The sequence below is a fragment of the Oryzias melastigma genome, linkage group LG4 (assembly GCF_002922805.2).
Source record: "Oryzias melastigma strain HK-1 linkage group LG4, ASM292280v2, whole genome shotgun sequence".
In the NCBI taxonomy this organism is placed as follows: domain Eukaryota; kingdom Metazoa; phylum Chordata; class Actinopteri; order Beloniformes; family Adrianichthyidae; genus Oryzias; species Oryzias melastigma.
This window is the reverse complement of record NC_050515.1, coordinates 10,376,821-10,398,026: the sequence shown is the minus strand read 5'-3', so window position 1 is coordinate 10,398,026 and position 21,206 is coordinate 10,376,821. Positions and strand designations below refer to the sequence as shown.

The following is a 21,206-nucleotide window of genomic DNA, read 5'->3' as shown; positions in this document are numbered from 1 at the left end:
TTTTATTATTATTTTTTTTTTGTAACTTTGATGTCCCTTTAGGGGCTCCATATTAAAGAGCTGGGATTCTGATAAATGGCATTCAAGTATCATTTAGATTAAAAATTAATAAATATTTACATAGAAAATACAATATTTATTCATCCAATGCATCCAATTTTATTCTGTATAAATATTTAATAAATTGTATTGAATAATAAAATGAATTGATGTATGTATTTATTATGGCAAGAATGTGGCGATACGATACATATTGCGATACACATAACATGATACGATGTGTATACTGATGTATTCCAACTCAGTGCCAGATAATGTTTTACTATTTGTTATGACCTTTATTGACCTTTATTATCTGAATATCCATACATTTTTCAAAAAAATAAAATTATAAAATACTTTTAATGATCAGAAAAGTATACAACTGTATCTTACAAACAAGTTTACCCAAGCAAATTTAAGATGTTTTTCTTTGGGTAAATCAAGAAACATTTAAGTTTAAAACAGAATTAAGACTGAAATACATGTTTGTTTTTAGATAATAATTAAATATCAACTTGGCAGTATTTTAACTCAATACAAGTATTGTCAAATAAAGTATTGCAATATTCCACTGATCGCTTTTTTATTACATTCCTAGATTTATTAATCTGTGCTTTTATCTTATATATACATTAAACACAGTATTGATCAAAGTTCCATGTACGATGATTTATGAGTTATAGCAACCCCTTTGGAAAGCACAGCATTCATAAAAAGTGTTAAGAGTGACAAATATGATCAGAAAACATCCATTCTGCTGTTGGCTGCCCTTTCATGCCTCCCATCACCCATCATCGGTGCTTCCTCCTGTCACCTTCAACCTTTAATCGACTCTGGGAAACGCCGTCTCTCGGTCATAACCACCTTTAAGGTGGCCCTTCCTTTCAAGCTGTTCAATCTGTAATGGATCGTCTCTTTTTGCCAAAGAAGTGAGCAGGTAACATCTTATTTTTGACTCCAAAATCCAAATCCTAAAATCAATCTGGCTCCACTTCTGTTTATGTCTTTTTTCACCTTTTGGTAAGTTCTGTTTGTTATTTGTTAAATGAAACCGGAAAGTTTGCTGTAAAATCCCTGAAAAGTGTGACTTTTTTCTAACAGGTACATGAAAAATCTGAGCTCAAAACTGCCAAAAAACACTGTTGTAGTAAAAGCCAAAAAAAAAAAAAAAAGTCATTGTCAGTCATAAATCAGTGACTTGTGTGCTTTGACATGCTTGCATTTTAACTTCTCTGTTTGCCATCCAGATTCTCTTATCCCACTCAGCAGCATTAAACTTGTATTGTTTTTCTCAGTCAAAAGAACACTATTTTAAAGGACTTTGATTTCCCACCGAGCACTTTGTTTTTCCACACAGGAGCACAGTGGTGGTGCCACATTTATGGTTCAAGTGAGGAGAAGTAAACCGAATCAAAAACTTATTTATCTGCACAGTAGTTGGCATTTATTTCCACAGACAGCTAACTGGTAAGAGTTTTTTCAATCGAACAGCTTGACTTGCATATAAAAAAATGAAAGACAGTGGTTCCCTCAATTATTTTGGTGACCTGAGCTGCATGATCCAGAGAACTACAGCTGGACTTTCTTAGCACATAGAGAGACACACGTTAACACACTACAGATGGGTTGGAAGTGCATTTCCAATAGCTGAAGGATGCATTTAATCTAAAATGCTTGGATCTGCTTTGTCTGACAGTATATGAGAACTGGACTAAGTGTGAGTCACCCATAAAAACGATTTGCTCCAGGTTCCAAAATGAAGTCAATTCAGTCGCCTTTTTTATTGCAATATGTACGTAACCATGTTAGAACCAACAATGTCAGTAAGGAATATTGGTCCGATACGAATTAAAACAAAATATTTATGGCAACCACTTTAACATACTTGATTTGTTAGTTTATTACATTTACTACAGAATGAAACTATCAGAAAAGAAATAGTATTAGCAAAAACATAGTAACCTTGTAACTGCTGCTCCACTAAACGGTAGAGCACATCTAGAAAGCATATTAAAAACATTAATAATGTGTATTACTCTCTCAAGGCAATAAGTGGCAGAATAAAGTTTTTTTTTTGTTTGTTTTTTTAATCAAATTTGTTTTGGCTGGGTAGTTAAAGGATTAAAAACAAGCTATCAGAGCAATTCTGACAAATGGAATGACTGAGTAATAACTGTTTATTTCCCAATAGAAGTCTATGGGATTTTGTCTTCTTGGAGCCAGTGGGTTCTTCCTGTTTGGAACATGAGGGGGAGGGGCCACTCAGTCCAGCTCTCTTATACAGTCTGATTGTACAATCATCAAAATTTTTGCTATTGCTAACTAATCGACCTCTGATCGGAAGGTCACATGTTTGGCCTGCTCATTTATTGAAATTCTCAGGCAAGAGACTCAACTCCACATTGGTGGTTATAGGTTGGCTACTTGTGTCAAAAAATAGCGCCACCATCAGTGTGTTGATGTGCCCGTGCATGTGTAAATGGGACTAAAGTGATTTAAGCTAACAAGGAAGGTAGCAAATTAACTAAGTATACAGCTAAATAATATTAAATAATCCTTTTTGTGCAAGCCTTTACAACATGATTCTTTCAAATTTTATCTTTTTTAACATGAAATATTTTTTTAGATAATAAGCTTGAAATTCTTGGTTATAATCTGTTTTAACTTACCAAGGTTTTAAAACTGTGTTTTTATCAGCACCATTTTCAATAGTTTTTTAATGTCTTATATGTGATGACCTATGAGGCTTTTTGATCCTTTTTTCTAATTTACTCTCAAAAACACTTTAGATTGCACTTATTTTTTATGAGAGGCAATAAAGATGGACTTTAAGTGGAAAAATATATGCTAGACTCAATGTGTTGTTCGTTATATTCATGTATTTATTTAAAAGGGCTATACTGTGCAAAAATCAGCTTTTTGATGTTCATTCCTCACTATAAACAACACCGAAGCAATATTTTTGATCCGTTTGTGCATTGCTGAGTATTCCTCTAAAAACCTACGCTTTGAGCACCAGCCCCTCCCAAATGACAAAAAGGAGCAGTTTCTCATGAGTTGATGCCAGATCTGCCTCCCATGCTAACACAAACACCCAATTTCTCCGCTCAGCTAGCGGTGATCAGCCGCTAGCTTCGCTGCTCTGCTAGCTTCGCTGCTCTGCTAGCTTAGCCGCTAGGCTAATAAAGGCAGATATACTAGTCAGCACATCCGTCTTTACAAACATTTGGATGTTGTTTGTTTTTATGGGCGAAACGCAGACACGCTGCCAAGATTGACTCTAGGATGATGTCATGAAATGGGCGGCACCCACAAAAAGCGAAAGGCGGAGCCTCAGAGACTGAAGCGTCTTACTTTCGGGTAGGGAAAAAAAAAGAACGAATGAAAATAACTCATATTTCATAAATAATTAGTTCCTTCATGTGCCAAAGGTAGTATATGATCATACATATGGATAAGGTTACTCTGAAAGCCTTAAAAAAAAGCATGGTGTAGGCTTTTTAATGGTCACAAGTGTAGAATAAATTTGCATTTGGATATTGAAACCATAGAGTACATGTTATAAGTTTATTTCTTATCCTTATTTTTTAATTACTGGAACATCTAAGAACAACATAATATATATTATAGATACAATTATGAGAAACAATTAGTGGCATAAAATGCACAAATCGTTTTAGCAAACATCCTCAGACGTACCGTCTTCATCTGTCCTGCAGATGATTGGCTCGCTCTCTGGGCCTGATCCGACCTCAGTGGCGGCGGACACAGTAATGTGGTACTGAGTCCACTTTCCCAGCCGCTGCAGCAACACCTGCTCCACTGTGGGAGGCACCATGGGCTCCTCCGTGGGCTTCGGGTCGCCACCAGCCCCCTCTGACGGGCTCACCACTTGGTAGAGCACCCTATACCCCGTCAGGTCCCCGTTCTGACTCCTCAGAGGTGGGGGGCGCCAACTTACCAACAGACTGGTGGAGCTGGTGCTGCTGCACTTAATTTCTTGAGGGGGAGCTGAGGGCTCTGGTGAGGCGGAAAGCGGGCGGAGAGGGAGAGGGGTACGGGACGAGGGGAAAGGGGACGGAAGGGTGAACGACAAAAAAATAAAAAGATGGGAGAGATAAAGAAAATGAAAAAAAGGAAAAACTCAAACAATCAGCACAATTCAAATGAAAATATCCAACAAAAAAAATGCCAAAAAATAAATAATAGTGTAAATGTCAACTTAAGAGACATAAATGAACAACAGGACAAGCACATGTAATTATGAATCAGGATGGCCACTCTTGTGAGATATGTGGGGATGGGATGAATGAATTTTTGGTGCTGTCAGATTTTTTAGCTGTAAAAGGCTTCAAAGCCATTTCATGCATCACTGCCACTGAGGCTCTTGGCTAGCTGTTTAGTTTCTGTCAACTCACAACTAATTACCAGGTAAACATGTCTCAAGCGGTAATTTTCCAACACAAGGCCTCGGCAATTAGCACCAACACCGAGCGTCTTGGCTGTAAACAGAGCCATTAAGGATTGAATGTTATGCCTGTAAAACAACATTGGATAAGACTTTGATTAACTCATTACTGAAGGGTATTTTACTTTACATCAAAGTTCACCTTTTAGGCACAATTAATGTACATAACATATCTGTAAGGTTGTTTCTGATCCTGGCTGCATGTGCCTTTAAAGACCCACTCCAATGAAAATGTTGATTCTGGCATTTTTAACATGTTCTAGTAGCATTTTTCTCGTGATGGAGGACATATATGAAGAAAATAAAGTTTAAAATGGCATTTCTGAGTATTTATTTATTGAAATTGCAGTGAATCTGGAGCAGACAAAAAACTGTCTGAAAAAAGCCTGCAGGTGTCAGGTGGCTGTCAGGTGGCAGTCAGGTGGCAGTCAGGTGACTGTCAGGCAGCAGTCAGGTGGCAGTCAGGCGACTGTCAGGTGGCAGTCAGAAGGCTGTCAGGTGGCAGTCAGAAGGCTGTCAGGTGGCAATCTGGCGACTGTCAGGGGGCAGTCAGGCGACTGTCAGGCGGCAGTCAGGTGGCAGTCAGGTGGTAGTCAGACGGCTGTCAGACGGCTGTCAGGTGGCAGTCAGACGGCTGTCAGGTGGCAGTCAGACGGCTGTCAGATGTACGAAATTAACCGTTTTTATATACCCCCAAACTACCAGCTCAGTGGTCTTGTGGTAGAGTGTCCACCCTGAGATTGGAAGGTCGTGGGTTCAAATCCTGGCTGAGTCATACCAAAGACTCTACAAATGGGACCCAGTTCCTCCCTGCTTGACACTCAGCACTAAAGAGTTGGACTGGGGGGTTAAACCACCAAATGGCTCCTGTGTCTGCAGCTCACCGCTCCCCCAGGGGATGGGTCAAATGCGGAGAACAAATTTCACACACAAATAGTGGGACTTTAACTTACTGGGTGGCTGGTGGTTGTTGGTAGTTGATATGGATGAACGCCATCCAGAAACATTTACACATCGCCCATTCTGAGCTGTGGTCGCCCAGCTATCACTTGGTTTCATAATGGCGTCATCCCCGACTCCCACTACGTGAACTCAAAATGTGCCTGGGTGGCTACTGACTGATGTCAACTTTTAAGAGAAAAATTTTAAATTTTTCTTAAAACCTCCAAGGCCACTGCGCAGCATGTAAAAATATGACTGCTGCCTCACAATTTTGAATGCACGGCCACCTGCCGAATAGACCCTTTTTACTGTGACGTCAGACAAAATGGCGACAGGGCCGACAAAGTGAAAAGTTACTTCCGGTATTCGCAGTGACAGCCGAACACTTATGAATTTCAAAGGAAAAATTGACTATATTTATTTTATTAATGTCCTGCCAAACTGTATTTTCATTTTCTGTCTTAGACTGTTCACAAATCTAAAAACAAATTTGAATAAGCACAATAAGCACAAAACAACCACTTTTAAAATTGATCAAAAGATGATCGGAGTGGGACTTTAAAGACAGCATGTTGCTAAGCAAGTGATCAAACACTTTTAAAGGGAAGGTTAAATCACCAAATGGTTCCTGAGCGCGGCTGTGTCTGCAGCTCACCGCTCCCCCAGGGGATGGGTCAAATGCGGAGAACAAATTTCACACATCTATGTGTGTGACAACTAATGGCACTTTAATCTGCAGTTTGAGGCAATATGGATGTATGGAAGAGGTTTTGTCCGAATGGAATTTCCTTCTTTTTCCCCACATGATGGCTTTATTTCACAGTAGCAAATCCAGTTCATTATTACACTCCTGTCTGTTTAACAGAAAAAACACAGAATTAAAAAAAAAAAAAAACTGCATGTCATCTGAAAAAAAGAGACAACTCCACACAGAAAATTAAGGAGAGAACTCAAGAAAACAATGAGAAAGAGTAATGTGCTCTCGTTCTGGGGGGAAAAAAAAATAAAGCTGCAGAAATAAATGATGAGCTTAAAGAATGTGCTGCAAAATTAATTTCTCTGTAACCCAAAAGACTCAAAAGAAAGAGCAACAACAAAAGGAATGGTGTAAAAAGACAACTCAGATTGCATATAAACGTAAAAAAATGACAAACAAAATAAAAATCACAAATATTGTCTGCATCATACGTACCTGACTCCCAAAAATACAACATTTCAAAGACTTTCTTACCCCCAGCACCTGACTACAGAGTGCACTTACTCTGTATTCAGTGAGTTGCAACACTTTCCCTTCCAGAAAAGCACATCATACTGTTTTTGAGGTCAGTTTCGGTTTTTCCATAAACACCTCTAATTTTTATCAACCGAGAGCTCATTTTGGACTCACTTTGATGTTACCGGGAGGGAGAGGGTTGGCTCAGTGCTGCAACCAGGACTGTTTAGTTCTGTACTGTTGAGTCCACAAGACTGTGAGAGAGGGAGAGATCCAGGGAATACTCACTTTTAAGATATTCATTGCTCATGAACTTCTCTGAGCGCACAAACATTGTTCCTTGTTCCCAATTTATACAAATAAATCCCATTTCATAGCTCCATTTTCATGTATTTTTGTCAAATCTAATGTAATTTTAAAATTGCCGGGGCAGAAAAAATATAGAGGAAACAAGATGGAACGCTTGTATAACGGAATTTGTTAAAGTTTAATGACAACATTCTGACTGTAATGTCACTTTGGCAAGAACGGCTTTAAAAATGAAAGGAAAAAAACAAGGAGTTTGGAGAATCCCTGAAACCCAGGAAAGTTTTCAGCTCTCAGAAATAAGACAGAAACTCAGCCACAGTTCCCCAAACCCTTCTCTGTGTCCAATGGGCTTATTTACTTAAGGTCTTACTGGATTTTGAGCTTTTCAGCTTCTTTCCTTTACCCATATAGTATTTGCAAACTCTCCAAGTCAAGAATGATTGCTCAGTTCTCAATCTTTGTGGTGCAGAAAAAAGGCTATGAATCTGACAAGGCTCAGGCTATCACAGAGCACAGGCATCTCCGGGCCTGATCCTGATAAAGGTTTACGACAAACTGGGCCATAGCCTCAATAAACTGCAGATCCCATGAAGGACACGGGAGGGATTACGGATACGAGAACCGAACAATCACAAAAGAGCTTCACTTGGCATTCTTTTTAAACCTTCTGTGAAAGAGCCCAATAAATGCTATGTGACAAATAATTGGTCATGTCGACATTCAGTCTCACATCTTAACTTTTTGGTCTTGTGATGTCACTGCAGTTTGTCTTTGATCAAATATTAAATGCTTATCATCGAATAAAGCCACTTCTGTGAAAACTTTTCAAACAATCTGCATAGAAATGTACTCAGACTTGTTTGATTTTTTTTTGTTAGCAGAGTGCATCAGAAAAGCTCCGGTTGGTAGAGCTAACTGTGAATAAACTACAACTGTTGGCCAAAGTGAAGATGTTAGGCCACATTCAGTTCAGGGCACGGCAGTGGAGGAGTGATAATTTGGGATTCATTTACTGCATAAGCATCTGGGTACTTAATTAATTAAATATATATATATATAATGTATTATGTGTTGAGAAAGCACAAAAAAGGTTGCAAGTTTAATTCTTTTTATTTTGTCATTTTGTTCTCTTTTTTTCTTTGTACTGATCCAAAAATAAATCTGAACCGGGACTAAACCTGTGAAACAATCCGACTCCTGCGTTTTGTGATCAGTTGGACCAGTTATGAACTGGACAAGCAAAAAAATATATATTTTTGAGTTTTGGAAAAGTCACCAGAAATATGACTTCATGTTGCTTCTTCTAAAATGTGTTTTATTAAACCAATATATGTTTTTCAACTCATTGTTCTTTTATCTTACTGTACTTGATTAAGACCTTTAGCTCAGTGTTCTTTGAATAACCGTAATTCCGCAATGAACATTTTTTCAACCAATTCTGAAGCTTAGAAAAGCAGCTTTACGCTAATATGGATCACTTTATAGTAGTCGAACACACAGTTATGGTAAACCTACTGATTTTGACAGGTAGAAAAGCAGCTTTTGTGCTACATTAGAGTGTTGCATATCAGTAAAAAGCTCATTTTTACGCCTCAGACTCCATTATAATAATTGGTGGAAGAGTTACGGGAGGTCAAAGAGCGTAATGAATTCCCTGTCCCCAGCAACAGCTACAGTATTAAAGGATTAAATAATCAATAATCCCACATAAAATCTTTTAATAAACATTTTCCAACATAAAAAAGCTATTTTTAACCACACATTTCACTTCAGAGTTTGTTACATTTTCTTTAACATAATGAATATTTGATTTTCTTTTGTATCATCAGTAGCCTAGGATGACATGACTCCTTTTTGTGGGTCTCTGAGGAATTAATCCCTGAAATGCCAAACAAAACCTTCCAATATCTCTGAAAACCTACAGCAATTACAGTAAGTAAGGGAGTTGTAGGAGATGTTTGTTTTTCGTTCAGAGGATTTAGAATCTGCCACTTTAATTTCAGTGAGAGCAATTGACTGGTTACTGGCAGGTTTTAGGTATAATCTAAATGTGTAACAAAGCCTGGAAATCCAAGGCCTTGGCTCATAGCTCATTGCAGAGCATGAAATTAATTCTGACACTATGAAATGGGATTCTTATCTGCCACTCCGTGGTCCTACAGACACCCAGCGTACATCTATGGTCCCGTTACTGTGCTTTGCAATAGACTGGGGAGGGACCCTCTCCTCTCTCAGGTTGTGGACTCAGAATGGTTGAACAAAAATGATCTCAACCTGGTCTGATAGCGGTAGCATAGCCAACGGAGCTTTGCCTTTGAAGGGGTTCCACTGTCACCTGTTTGGTAAACTTGCCGTAATACCGGACAAGAGAACAGGCTGTCTGTGCTCCTATGTATACAAATAATTTGGTCTTATTTATATCAAGAATAAGGAGCATGAGAGGGATTTTGATAGACAGTGGTACCCATCAGAAGCCCCTGGTAATGCTACTTGGACTGAGTAAGCTGTAACAACCTTTCAACAGTGTTCAGCATAGACAATGGTCAACAAAACAGTTTTTTTAAATCACGTAACCTGTCTGTTCTCACTTTGTGGTCCAAGGCTTTAGTCTGACAGTCACACTCCAACAGATTTGAATGGTTTCATACTCGAAAAGGTAGTAAATGTCGGTGTTTATAGAGCGCAAAAACTAAATAAAGCTTTCAGTGGAGCCCTCTTGACTTTGAATGGAATAAATAAGAGATATTTCTTCCTCTTTAAACTATCAAAATATTTTCTTAGACTTTAATTTTTCATTGAAAAATATTTTCATACTGATGTAATCTTTGTCAGAATTATTACATTTTTTCTCTTATAATATGCACATTTTTAATTCTGTTAATGTTCGTTCAAGTTGAAGTTGTGGTAAAGTGCTAACAAGCGGAAAAATACATAAATTAATAATTAGTATTGAAACAATCCAAATCCATCCAAATCAGTATAAACTGATCATTTAAATGGGGCAAAATTGTCTTAATTGTATAACAACAGTCTTTACAAGAACGGATTACACTGAAGATGCCAACAAAAGGACTGTTTGTGTTGAATTACCCAGCAAATATAATTATTGATTAATGAATGATTAAATAAAGGGAAAGCCTAATAAAAAATGCGTACATATCTTTTCTTAGGGCTAATCTTCGAGCAAAGGACTGCCAGATTAAATTCTTGAACCACAGAGTCACTTACCTCAAAGTGTCCCAAAGATCAAGTTAAGTTTTGGTTTCAAACGAGTTTTCTTTGTCGGACTTAGTCTTGCATTTAAAGGAGGTTGTGAATAAAATCTTCACTAGTTCTAAATACTCCAAGTGAAACACATCTGAGAGAATGGGTGTAGTTATACCTACTAAATTGAAGAAATGAAAATACCAACATACTGTCTGTTTACAAGGCAGTTCTTGTACATATGTGCTGCTTTGGCAGTTGTATTGTACTTTTTTTATTTTTGCTTGTGACTTGGATTCATGCAGAAACCCAAAAGAAAGACGAGCAAGTCCCAAAATGCCAAACCAATACACTTCCAGGGCAAAATAAAACCTCAAATGTCTTGAAATAAATCTACCCCCCTCCCCCCAAAAAAGAAAAAAAAAAACAAATACCAAAAGAAAAAAAGAAGAGGCTTGAAGTGAGAAAGGTGATGTCAAGCCACTCAGAGGGGAGTTTTTGTTCCAGTGCACAGGGAACAACCAGAAGAGAAAGAAGGGCTGAAAAGGGTGATGGGAGAGGAAGAGGAGGAAGAGGAGGAGGAGTGCTTCCAGTGTAGTCTGCTGTTAGAGGTAAAAGCAAATGCAAAAACAGAGGCAAGGAGACCACCGACACACATTGACAAGCGACAATGTGCACAGACACTCGAGAGACGCCAAGACACAAATGGTAATGAATAAACACAAAAGTAGATTTCATGCTTAAAATGATCAAAGATCAATCAACTGTTTAGCAGCGACTAGTCAAGAACACCCAGATGGGTGGAGGTGAGAGATGCGTGTGGTGACACTCTCCGTTTCAAGTCTGCACAGTCAGTGAAGCTTTGCGTCTTAGCAATAACAAAAAAGAACTGTGAGGTGGGTTTCCCGAATCCCCCATGCCAGCATGCAGGGGGATAGCCAACAGTTGCACTGGTAGAAACAGAAAACGTGTTAAAGAAGTTTGCTTCCACTGTAATGTGCCTCCTACAGTATTTTTTGGCTAACCACCAGAGATGCTCCACTTTAGTTACAGAAACACCTATTTGCACGATGCATTTCTCTTGATTTTGCTGGTTTATGTACCATCCTAATCAAAATTCCTCTTTTAAATCCATATATATTGAATATCATCATAAAAAACCATTAGCTGTGTTTCCATTACACATATGCAAAAAACTTTTAAAAAATTCGAGAAATGACAAAAATGTCATAAAATGGAAAAAAAAAACAGTTTCACGATTACACTGTTTTCAATAAATCACAATTATGCAATTAAATAAAAACCAAATCATGTCATTAAAAAAACACGGCGACGGATGTGAACAATACTTTGATTTACAGCAGATGCATTCAAATTTCTGCCACGGCACTAACGCTCATCATCATCTATCAAAGGAGACGTCGGCGTCTTATTCAAGTCATGGAGTGACAAGCTACATGGGATGAAGCAAGTTTTGGAAATCGTGGTTGGTGATTTTAAGCTTAAGTTTTGATGAGCTGTGCGATGTTTTTGGTGCCCCCTATGCAGTGCTTAAGGCACTGCAAAGTTAAACGTGGTATCTGATTGGTCACGTGACTCATTTATTAAAAACTGGTGTTTCCATTACAGTTTAGTTTAATTAAATATCTCGATTCTGATAAAACAGCAAAAAAAGTGTAAAAACTTTATTTTTTTTGGATAAAAGCGATTTTTTTTCCGAAATGTCATGTTTCCAAAAGGCAAATTTATTATCGCTAATCCAATTTGCGCAATTTGATCTGAATTCTTCCCTCCTCCCTACCTCTACATTTAGCCCTTCAAACAAGGAGTTATGGAAAAATCGTGTTTTCTAATTTGGCTGTCACTCCCACTCGATGATGTCATCAAAAGTCGTCTATGTTAGCATGTAGCTGCTAGCGCTCGGAAAATGTGTAACATCGGTTTATAACTTTAAAAAGTCACACTAAAAAGAAAAAAAGGCATTTAAACTTCAGAGCACACCCACGTGAAGAGACGCGCTTCTTCTTTTGAAGGTTTCCCGTTCAAAAGACTTTTTCGGACACCCTACCCCTCCAAATGCCCCTACAATGGAGCAAAATCCAGATTTGGCCATAGTCAGTGGAAACACAGCTAATGTTAGTCATTGTTAGCAATAAAACACAATGAATGAAAATTAATTTGTCCTGTCATTACATCAGTGGTTAGGTCAACCACAGTAAATTGAATTTTTTAAGCCCCAATAGATTTTTTTGGGATCTTAAACCAATAAAATTGTGTGTTTTTCAACCTGCTCGTATTCTACTACCATCATACAGTATAAACTGCTAAGACTCCACAGGTTTTATTTCAGTGCTGTATCCTAAGCAAAACACTGCATATCTCCGTCATCATCCTAATTACTGACTTCTATCTTCTGCAGTCTGGTTCTGCAAGAAAATTCTTTCTGTTAAAATAGATTTGTTAGAAGCAAGAGTGTCTTCTCAGTTTGCAAAGTAAAAAAAAAGCCAAGAGGTAACAATCTTTTGTTACTTTTTGGTTTTAAATGTTTGGCTTTTACCTCAAAGTAGAACTGAAAAGCAAAACAGTGAACTGTCACACCACAGAGACCTTTTTAGTGTAACAAAAGTCTGTAAATTTCTGCAGCACAGCCGAATCATTAAAAAAAAAAAAACAGGAATTGTAAAACTTTCAGGCAAAAGTACTTTTCGATGCAGCCCTCTATAGTAGATGCCACCTTCCAAAAAACTGAAAACAGCATTTAAATTGTCACAGTCAACAATTTAGATAAATAAATAATAATAAAAAAAATCTCAAGTAAGCAAAGAATTCATTGAAACAACATGTAAAGGAGTTTTCCATAATCTTATTTCTGAGAAAATGTAATAGCATCACAGAAGAGACTAGAGAAGACATTAAGGAAATATTTCAAGGTTTACTCAGAAGGAAGGAGAAAAAAACCTTATTACAGTCAGTTTAATGACATAAAAGAGGAAACTTTCTTTGTGAAAAAGACACCGAAAAAGACAAGAAAAACAGGTCTGGAGATTGAATAAAAAGCTACATACTGGCTTGCAGCGTCTTCTGTAAAATTTCGTTTGTGAAGGCTCCGATTCCTTTGTCAGAGATGGCTGCCAGGGAGAAGTAGTATTCTGTATTGGGACGGAGACTTTCCACAACATATGATTTTGTGGGATCAAATGTTTTCTTCATCTGTTAATTGGAGAAATAAGTCACTAAAATACCCAAGGTAACAGCTGTGATGTTGGATCATGGTGAGCTGTTGCCATGACAAGAAGTCAAAGCTAGACCTAAATTCCTACCTGGTTGCCGACACTACTTTCCCTGTAGCGGAGCTCATATCTTCGGATAGCTTCTTTGTCGTGGGCGGGCTCCCAGGTGAGTTCAATGCTGGTGTCAGATACAGCACCAACCTGAAATTTGGAGGGCTGCCCTGGAACTAAGGAGCATAATACAGGACATGCACAGTCAGTTTGAAGCTTTGTGAAGACCAAATATAAAAATACCAAGAATCAAAAAAATGGGAAAAAAATGAAAGGTTCTCTTGCCACAAAGTAATGTCCTTGTACCTCCTCTGTCTGGTTTTGTTTATGAAATGCGTCCAATTATAATTTGTAAGGTCTAAGAATTATTTCTGACATTTGTTGAACTATTGAGTATAATGGAGAATTAGGGCCACCATGAAAAATGAATACATAAATGTATGAGAAAATGATGAAAAAAGTCGTAATTTTAAAAGACTAGTAGTAAAATTATGAAAAAGTAAAAAAAATACAAGAATAAAATCATAATTTCTGAGAAAAAAGTCCATATTTTATGTAAAAGTTTCATATGTCATAGGTTGATAATTTACAAGATTAAAATCATACATTTATGAGGCAAAAAAATGACCAATGCTTTAGCATGAGAGTAATAGAGCGCATTGTAAGCACTCACTACACTATTGGTTTCACAAATAAGGAAAAACTTATTAGCTGCGCTTCAATTACACATATGCGCAACACTTTATCAATATTCTAGAAATGTAAAAAAAAACTCAATTACACTGTTTCTATTAAATCCTAATTATGTGAAGAAACACAAACCAACTCACACGATGAGTCATTCAAAAGGATCTTTTTATTTTTTTTTGGTTTATTTAACTTGCTTCAAACATGCAATATGGCACACAGTAGAGAGTAATGATAAAAACAATAACAACAACAAAAATAATACAGATATATGTTTGAAAGGGAGCAGGTAGACGCTTAGCTTATTAAAGGGCTTGTACCAGGCTTTTCTTAACTCTTTAAACTGTATCCATATATATAAAATCATATTTTACCTTTGCAACACGTTATTTATGAAATATGAGTTACTTTTGTGAATTTTGTTTTTTCTACTCAGAACTAATATGCCTCAATCTCTAAAGGCACTGCCGTTTGCCGCTTGTAGGTGTCGCCCATTTCATGGCATCACCCCAGAGCTGGTAGGCAACGCGTCTTTGTTTCGCCCATGAAAACAAACAACATCCGAACGTTTGCAAAGATGGATGTGCATATCTACCGTTAGTAGCCACGACCATCGATACATTAGCGGTTAGCGGATGATCGTCAAAGTAAGCAGTTGAGCGGCAAAATTAGCTGCTGAGAAGCGAAGCTAGTGGCTGATTATCGCTAGCTGTGCTGGGATGTTAGTGGCTGCTGGTTGAACGGCGAAGCTAGCGTCTGAAGCCGGCTAGCTGAGCAGCGAAGCTAGCGGCTCAGCATCGCTAGTCGAGTGGTGAAGTTAGCAGCTGATCCTCGCTAGCTGTGATATGATGTTAGTGGCTGATCGCTGCTGGTTGAATGGCGAAGCTAGCGTCTGAAGAGGGGTAGTTTAGCGGCAAAGCTAGTGTCTGAGGACCGCTAGCTGAGCAACAAAACTAGCGGCTCAGCACCGCTAGTCGAGTAGCAAAGTTAGCAGCTGATAATTGCTAGCTGTGTTAGTGGCTGATCGCTGCTAGTTCAATAGAGAAGTTAGCATCTGGCGGCTAATCACCGCTAGATTCCCTCACCAAAATTTTGGGGTTTTGTTTTAGTTTGGGGGCGGGTCTGGCAGAGCAGACGCTTCCTGAAAGGGGCTGTTCTCACTTTGCGACATCAACCGCTCGTTTCTGAGGGTTGGAAGGGGCTGGTGCTCGGGGGGGAAGGTTTTTAGAGTATTACTTAGAAATGCGTGGACAGAATACTCATTTGGGGTTGTTTATAGTGAGGGAGGAAAATTGTAATACTCTTAAAAGCTCAAAAAGTTGATTTTGCAGGTATAGGCCCTTTAAGCCTGCCCAATAAAAAGAAATAAAGCAAAACATGCTAAACAAAATAAGACAAAACAAATGAAAGAAAATCTACATTTTCAGCATGCCAAATAATAACAAAATAGGGATTATAGATTACTAGTCTTAATAATGTAATGGAAATCAGTTAATATTGTTCACCACTAGTACTACAATTTAGGCAGATATATTTCTGTATTTTGTCCGTATGATTTGTTTGTTAACGTAATTGAACTCATGAATGTTTTTGCATTGTTTTTGTTCTAATTCTAAGATGTTTCAGATTTTTTGTCCGAGCCTTAAGTTTCCAGTTGCTCTTAGTTTATGGGGATTTTCTTTGATTATACATTTTTTTCTTCTTATTGTCTGAAGGTAATAAATTAAATACTTTATACATTCTTAATATTGTCGGTTAATGCATTAAATCTCGCAATTTAAATAATTCAGATGTTCTAAATACCCTGCTTTGTGCACGTCCGGATGGCTCATTTTTATAAAATGTGACACGGCGACGGATGTGAACAATACAGACACATTCAAATTTCTGCCACGGCATCAGTGCTCATCATTATTTATCAAAGGAGACGTTAACGTCTTTTCAGGCCATGGAGAGGCAGGTTACGGATGAAGGGATTTTGGAAAATTGTGGTTTTTATTAGTGACTAGGTACTTATTGGTGATTTGTGGATCCAATAATTCTGCATGAGACGCTCAACTTTTGACTAGGTGTGTGATGCCGTGGGACCTCTTGTGGCGCCGGCTGTGCACTGCAGTCACGTGACTCAATTAATGAAAAATAAAATAAAGTGCCATTGTAGTTTTGAGAAATATGTAAATTCCAATGCGACTCAAAAACCACCTCTTCCAAGTGCAAAAACGTTTTCCCCATAAATACAAGTTTTTTTAAATGACATGTTTCCATTAAGGACATTTATGACCGCAAATCCAATTTGTGCAATTTCATGGTGAATGGAAACACAACTATTGACTTGCTGTAAACATTGGGGCATTTAATAGAATTTAAAGGAAACTGGGCGTCTTTAGAAGAAGATTCGTTTTCCAAAAGTTTCAGAAGTCCTTATGCATTATGGCTTATAGATCCATATGATAAACTAAAGCCTTTTGTGCATCCCTATAAATGGTTGCATTGATGGATTTAGTCGACATAAATTAGATAGAGGCTTATACTTAAACTTTATTTAACAAAAAATCTTGGGTTTTTCCTTGTAAAACTTTCTCTCATAATTTTATGACTTTATTCTTGTACATGCTTTTTTGTTTTATTGTTATTTCATGGTGGACCTAATACTCCAAAACCAAGACATCAAAAACTGGAGTAAGGCAAGAAAAAAAATTTTGATGTTTACACAAAAATTTTATAACACACCAAAATGACCACACAAATAACTTCTTGTGTTCAATACACTGCAAAAAAATCATTGCGAAAATAACCGAAACCAATGTTTCAAACCTCACCTCCTTGCACTACTTTCACTTGAATTGGTGGAGAGAAAGGCCCGTCACCAACAGAAGTGAAAGCCAGCACTTTGATTGTGTAGGTCTCATGAGGAGTGAGGCTCCGAATGGTGGTGATGACACTGTCCTGGACGTTGTGAATCTGCCAGAGGTTAATGGGCTGAGAGGCGTCCATAGTGTAGTAAACTCTGTAGCCCTTAATCTGACCATTCGGCTCCTCTGGCTCTTCCCATGTCACCATCATTGTGTTTTGGGGAAGAATCTGGGCATTGACGTTTCTCGGGGGACTGGCGGGGGCTTGCTCGCCAGTTCGTGTCTCGACTGGCTCGCTTGGAGGACCCTGGCCGATCGTATTGATGGCAGAAACACGGACCTCGTACTCTGTGTTTGGGTAAAGCCCACCAATGCTGTAACGGGTTGTGGTGATGCTATCCACGGTTTCGTACTTGCTGTCTGGGGATTTGGCCCTGTACTGAATAATGTAGTATGACACTGGGTCTGGGTTTCCTGAGTCCCAGGTAATGGTTACACTGGTGGCAGTGGTTTCAGTGACCACAGGAGTACCCGGAGGCTTTGGGAAAGCTGTGAAAGGGGCATACAGGAATAAATAAAGCAGGAAAGGGTGTGAAGGTTTGGAAATTCCTTTTAAAAAAGATGTGAAAAACAAAAGCTTGTCCGCACTTACATTTGACAGTGATCTGAGCGCCCGCTTCAATAATGCCAAGGCTGCTCATGGCGACGCAGGTGTAGTTGGCTGACTCGCGAACACTGCTCAGCTCAAGAACATTTCTGCCCACTGGCATCTCATCCTCCGGGGTCAAATCCTCAGAGTTCAGCATCCACTTGACGTAGGGCATGGGCGACCCCACTGCCACACAGGTTATGTTCACACTGCCGCCTGGCATTATTTCTTGACTGGTCGGTGGAATGGAGAAGCGAGGAGGCACCCGCCGGACTGTGAGAAGGCATGAAGCAGGAAAGAAGATGACAAAAGAGGGCAAGGGAGTCAAAAAGAAGAGAAAAAGACAGGTAACAACAGAGGCCAATCAGAGTGGACCCTATTGAAGGAAACACTTAACACGAAAGGTTCAACATGGTAAATGCGAACTGAAAAACAAAAGAAAACTAGACTTTTGAAACATAAAAAAAGATACAAATAATGGGTAAGAACTAAACTAAGAGAACTGCTTCAACAACAATATAGATTAACAATTAAGCAACGATTCATAGCAACAAGGTTCCATTGACCAATATTTGACCCATCACAGCACAATTAAAGACACAAAAATCTATTATGAGTTTCTCATCTTTGGACGTCTGAGAGCTGCAGGATAACCTGAATAAAAGGAATGAAAGTGCGCGCTAAAGGCTATGTGACCATACAGTCACATGACCCCAATATTAAGGCAACCCGGAACTTCCCGTCCTCTCAGGCACTCGTGCCGAACAGGAAGTAGGCCTTTTCAAGGCTTCTCCCACAGAACAGGAAGTGTAGGGTTACTGATCTCCTGACCATCTCCGTCAGGTCTCTAACCCCGCTCTAGCATAGATTTGCATGGGAACACCTCTCTACGCTTCCTAGTGATGTAAAAGATGAGAAACTTTAATCAGATTTTTGTGGTTTGGGGTAGATCCACTGGACAAAGCCTTATTAAGATCTGACACGGTTCCATTAATAGATGCAGCTATCAGTTTCACAGACAGCATGCATAAGTAGGTCGAGGTAAATTAAGAGGTAAATAATAACAAAATCAGATATAAAACTTGAGATAAAATGCATAGAGGAATATAACTGAAGGGTCGCTAGCATGCCCAGACAAAAGACGATTGGAGAGGAGAGTAGAGGTACAAGATAGAGGTTATAACATCTGTGAAAAAATATAGAAGGTAGGAAAGAAAGAGAAGAAGGTTTGCAAAAGATGGCAGAGGGAGAGTAAAGCGGGGGAAAGGTTGGAGGAGGGTAAAGGGATGGTAACCCGTTTCGGTGCCGTGTAAACTTTGCTTTTCTTCAGCAAATGTGACAAAATGTGATGGTGGCACATTGTCACATCGCAGTCCCAGTAACATAAAATAAGTATTGAGGAACAAGGTATGTCTAGAGGTACACAGAAAACAAAATCATAAAGAAAAGATATATAGCAGTCGTAGCTAGAACACTAAGTATCACATAGGAGTAAAGAAACAGAACTGGATCGCTGGATCACAGTAAGAAAGACAGATGACAGGAAAGGGTAAGAACGTGAACAACGGCAGAATAAAATAGGAAGGTGGGCGGAGTTTCTAAATTCATGGGTTGGACTTTAACTTAAAGGGTAATGAACCTGAGACGAAGAGAAAATGTGTGACGGTTACACTACTCTGGTATATATGTCTATTAATGTATGTATACTTAATATGATTGTGAATATGTTTGTGTAATGTCAGCTTAAAGACATGAGGCATCCCAACAAGTACTTGCGAAGTGGACCAAAGTCCTGTTATGACCATGCTGTTACAATATAATGACGCTATTTTCTAAATCTATCATCCGGTGGTGCAAAAGGATGCATTATTTCTTGGTATATAACGCTAGGTTCACACTAGAATGCATGCGGCATCCACACTCTCCTGCAATTCACAGTAGACGCGCATTTTTCTGTGACGGTCAACAGCAGCTTCTACTGGAGCTTTTTTTTGGTTAAATTAATAACCTTAAAAATATAACCCCATGTTTCTCCAAAGAAGAAGCAAGTAGTAGTAGGCATACACTTCTTTAATTTGTCAGTTGTTGAGACACATAGAGAGAAGTGTGTGTGCGTCTATCTGGTTTTGTGTGTTTTGATTATGTTTATTTTTATCCCTACAGTCTGTTTAAATACAAAAACATAATTGTGTATTTGTCAATCACTGTGTTTTATTGTGAAAAATTGGTTATATTTTGAAAATACACCGGATTTTCTCATGTATCTTGATGCAACTTCCTGTCAATCGCTCACGCACAATATAGATCAAAACAATGGGCTGTATGGTGCGAGCCTCCCGCGGAGGACCGCGGCACTCCGCGCCCGGTGTGAACCACACCATAGGTTAACAAGGGGGCCGAATTGAAGCGGCCTCCGCTTCCCCACCCTTCCGCTTCAGTGTGAACCAAGCGTTAGAAAATAATGGAATATGTCTTAGGTGACACAAACAAAAATATAGTTGGACTACGTAAAGTCAAAATCCTTGTTGGGATGCAGAGATAAAAACAAGCCAAAATAAAAACAGAAAAGATGCTAAACTAAATGAAAGAGATGATTTCATATGAAAAAAAAAAGACATAACATATAGGGCTAAGAGACGAAACACCAGGTGGAACAAATTCAAGCAATAAGACGAGGAGGGATACAGATGGACGCGCAGACACACTGTTTAAAAAAAGAAAAAAGAAAAAAAAGGACGATTTTCGGGTTTTGGAAAAGTGGGGTTAGGAGGAACAGTGGAGGATAGAATAAGTAAACTGTGGTTGTAAATGAAAAGAAAACAAAGGCAAACAAGAAAAAGATTGTGGCTCAAAGTGGGTTTGGATGTCTCACACACTGGGGCTTAAAAAACAAGAAATCAGGATTTACATCCCCTCCTCCCCACCTCACGCACTGCACCTCCGTGCAAATGCTCCGTGAAGTCTAGGGAGGGGCGGATGTTGCATGTATTTACAGGGAAGAAGTAGGTTGGGACTATGGAGGGGGGAGACAGAAAAGCTTCCTCTAGGATAGGTAGCATTCCAAAAGACACCGTGTCGATCCAAATGGGATTCATATGATCGTTGCTTGGCACATAAAGGTTTGTCCACCAAACTAAGGCACACAAATCAATTACACACACCCTGAAGGTTTTAGAATTACCATATACATTTAAATATATATGTAAAAATTCTTATATATATTTAACTTTTGAGCTGCCATGTCCTAAACTACCTGTTGATTACTGCTGCTTGCTAAAAATAACTTTTGAACATCCTTTAAATGCTAAAAATCAACTATAGAAACTTGTGTATCATAAAAAAACAATTAAAACACCAACATTTTAAATTAAAATTTTATCTACAGGTCTACTTGACCCTTAAATCAAGTTGTTCTGTCGACTTCGCCTCTACTCTGTGCATCCTCGCTGGGATTTCACTCTTATTGTCAATTACTCTGCTACCCTGGGCAAGACTTGACCTGACCTTGAGGGCAAAAAGTTCAGAGCTGACCTTTAAAGGAATGCTCCTTTGCAGAAGA

The 21,206-nt window shown here is 38.6% G+C and overlaps 1 protein-coding gene across 8 annotated transcripts in view; it reads right to left on the bottom strand.

The window, feature by feature from the left end:
- ptprsa (protein tyrosine phosphatase receptor type Sa) overlaps positions 1-21,206 on the bottom strand; it is a 292,916-nt gene that overhangs the window by 76,114 nt on the left and 195,596 nt on the right. For 6 of the 8 annotated variants that reach the window (XM_036211506.1, XM_024278989.2, XM_024278979.2 and 3 more), the window contains 5 exons: positions 17,651-17,920; positions 16,966-17,547; positions 13,499-13,635; positions 13,244-13,388; positions 3,742-4,062 (listed from right to left, as the gene is read on the bottom strand). In XM_036211506.1, coding sequence (XP_036067399.1) covers positions 3,742-4,062; positions 13,244-13,388; positions 13,499-13,635; positions 16,966-17,547; positions 17,651-17,920 — 1,455 coding nt within the window. The remainder of the gene's footprint in view (positions 1-3,741; positions 4,063-13,243; positions 13,389-13,498; positions 13,636-16,965; positions 17,548-17,650; positions 17,921-21,206) is intronic. The other 2 variants (XM_024278987.2, XM_024278988.2) reach the window with 1 other exon arrangement.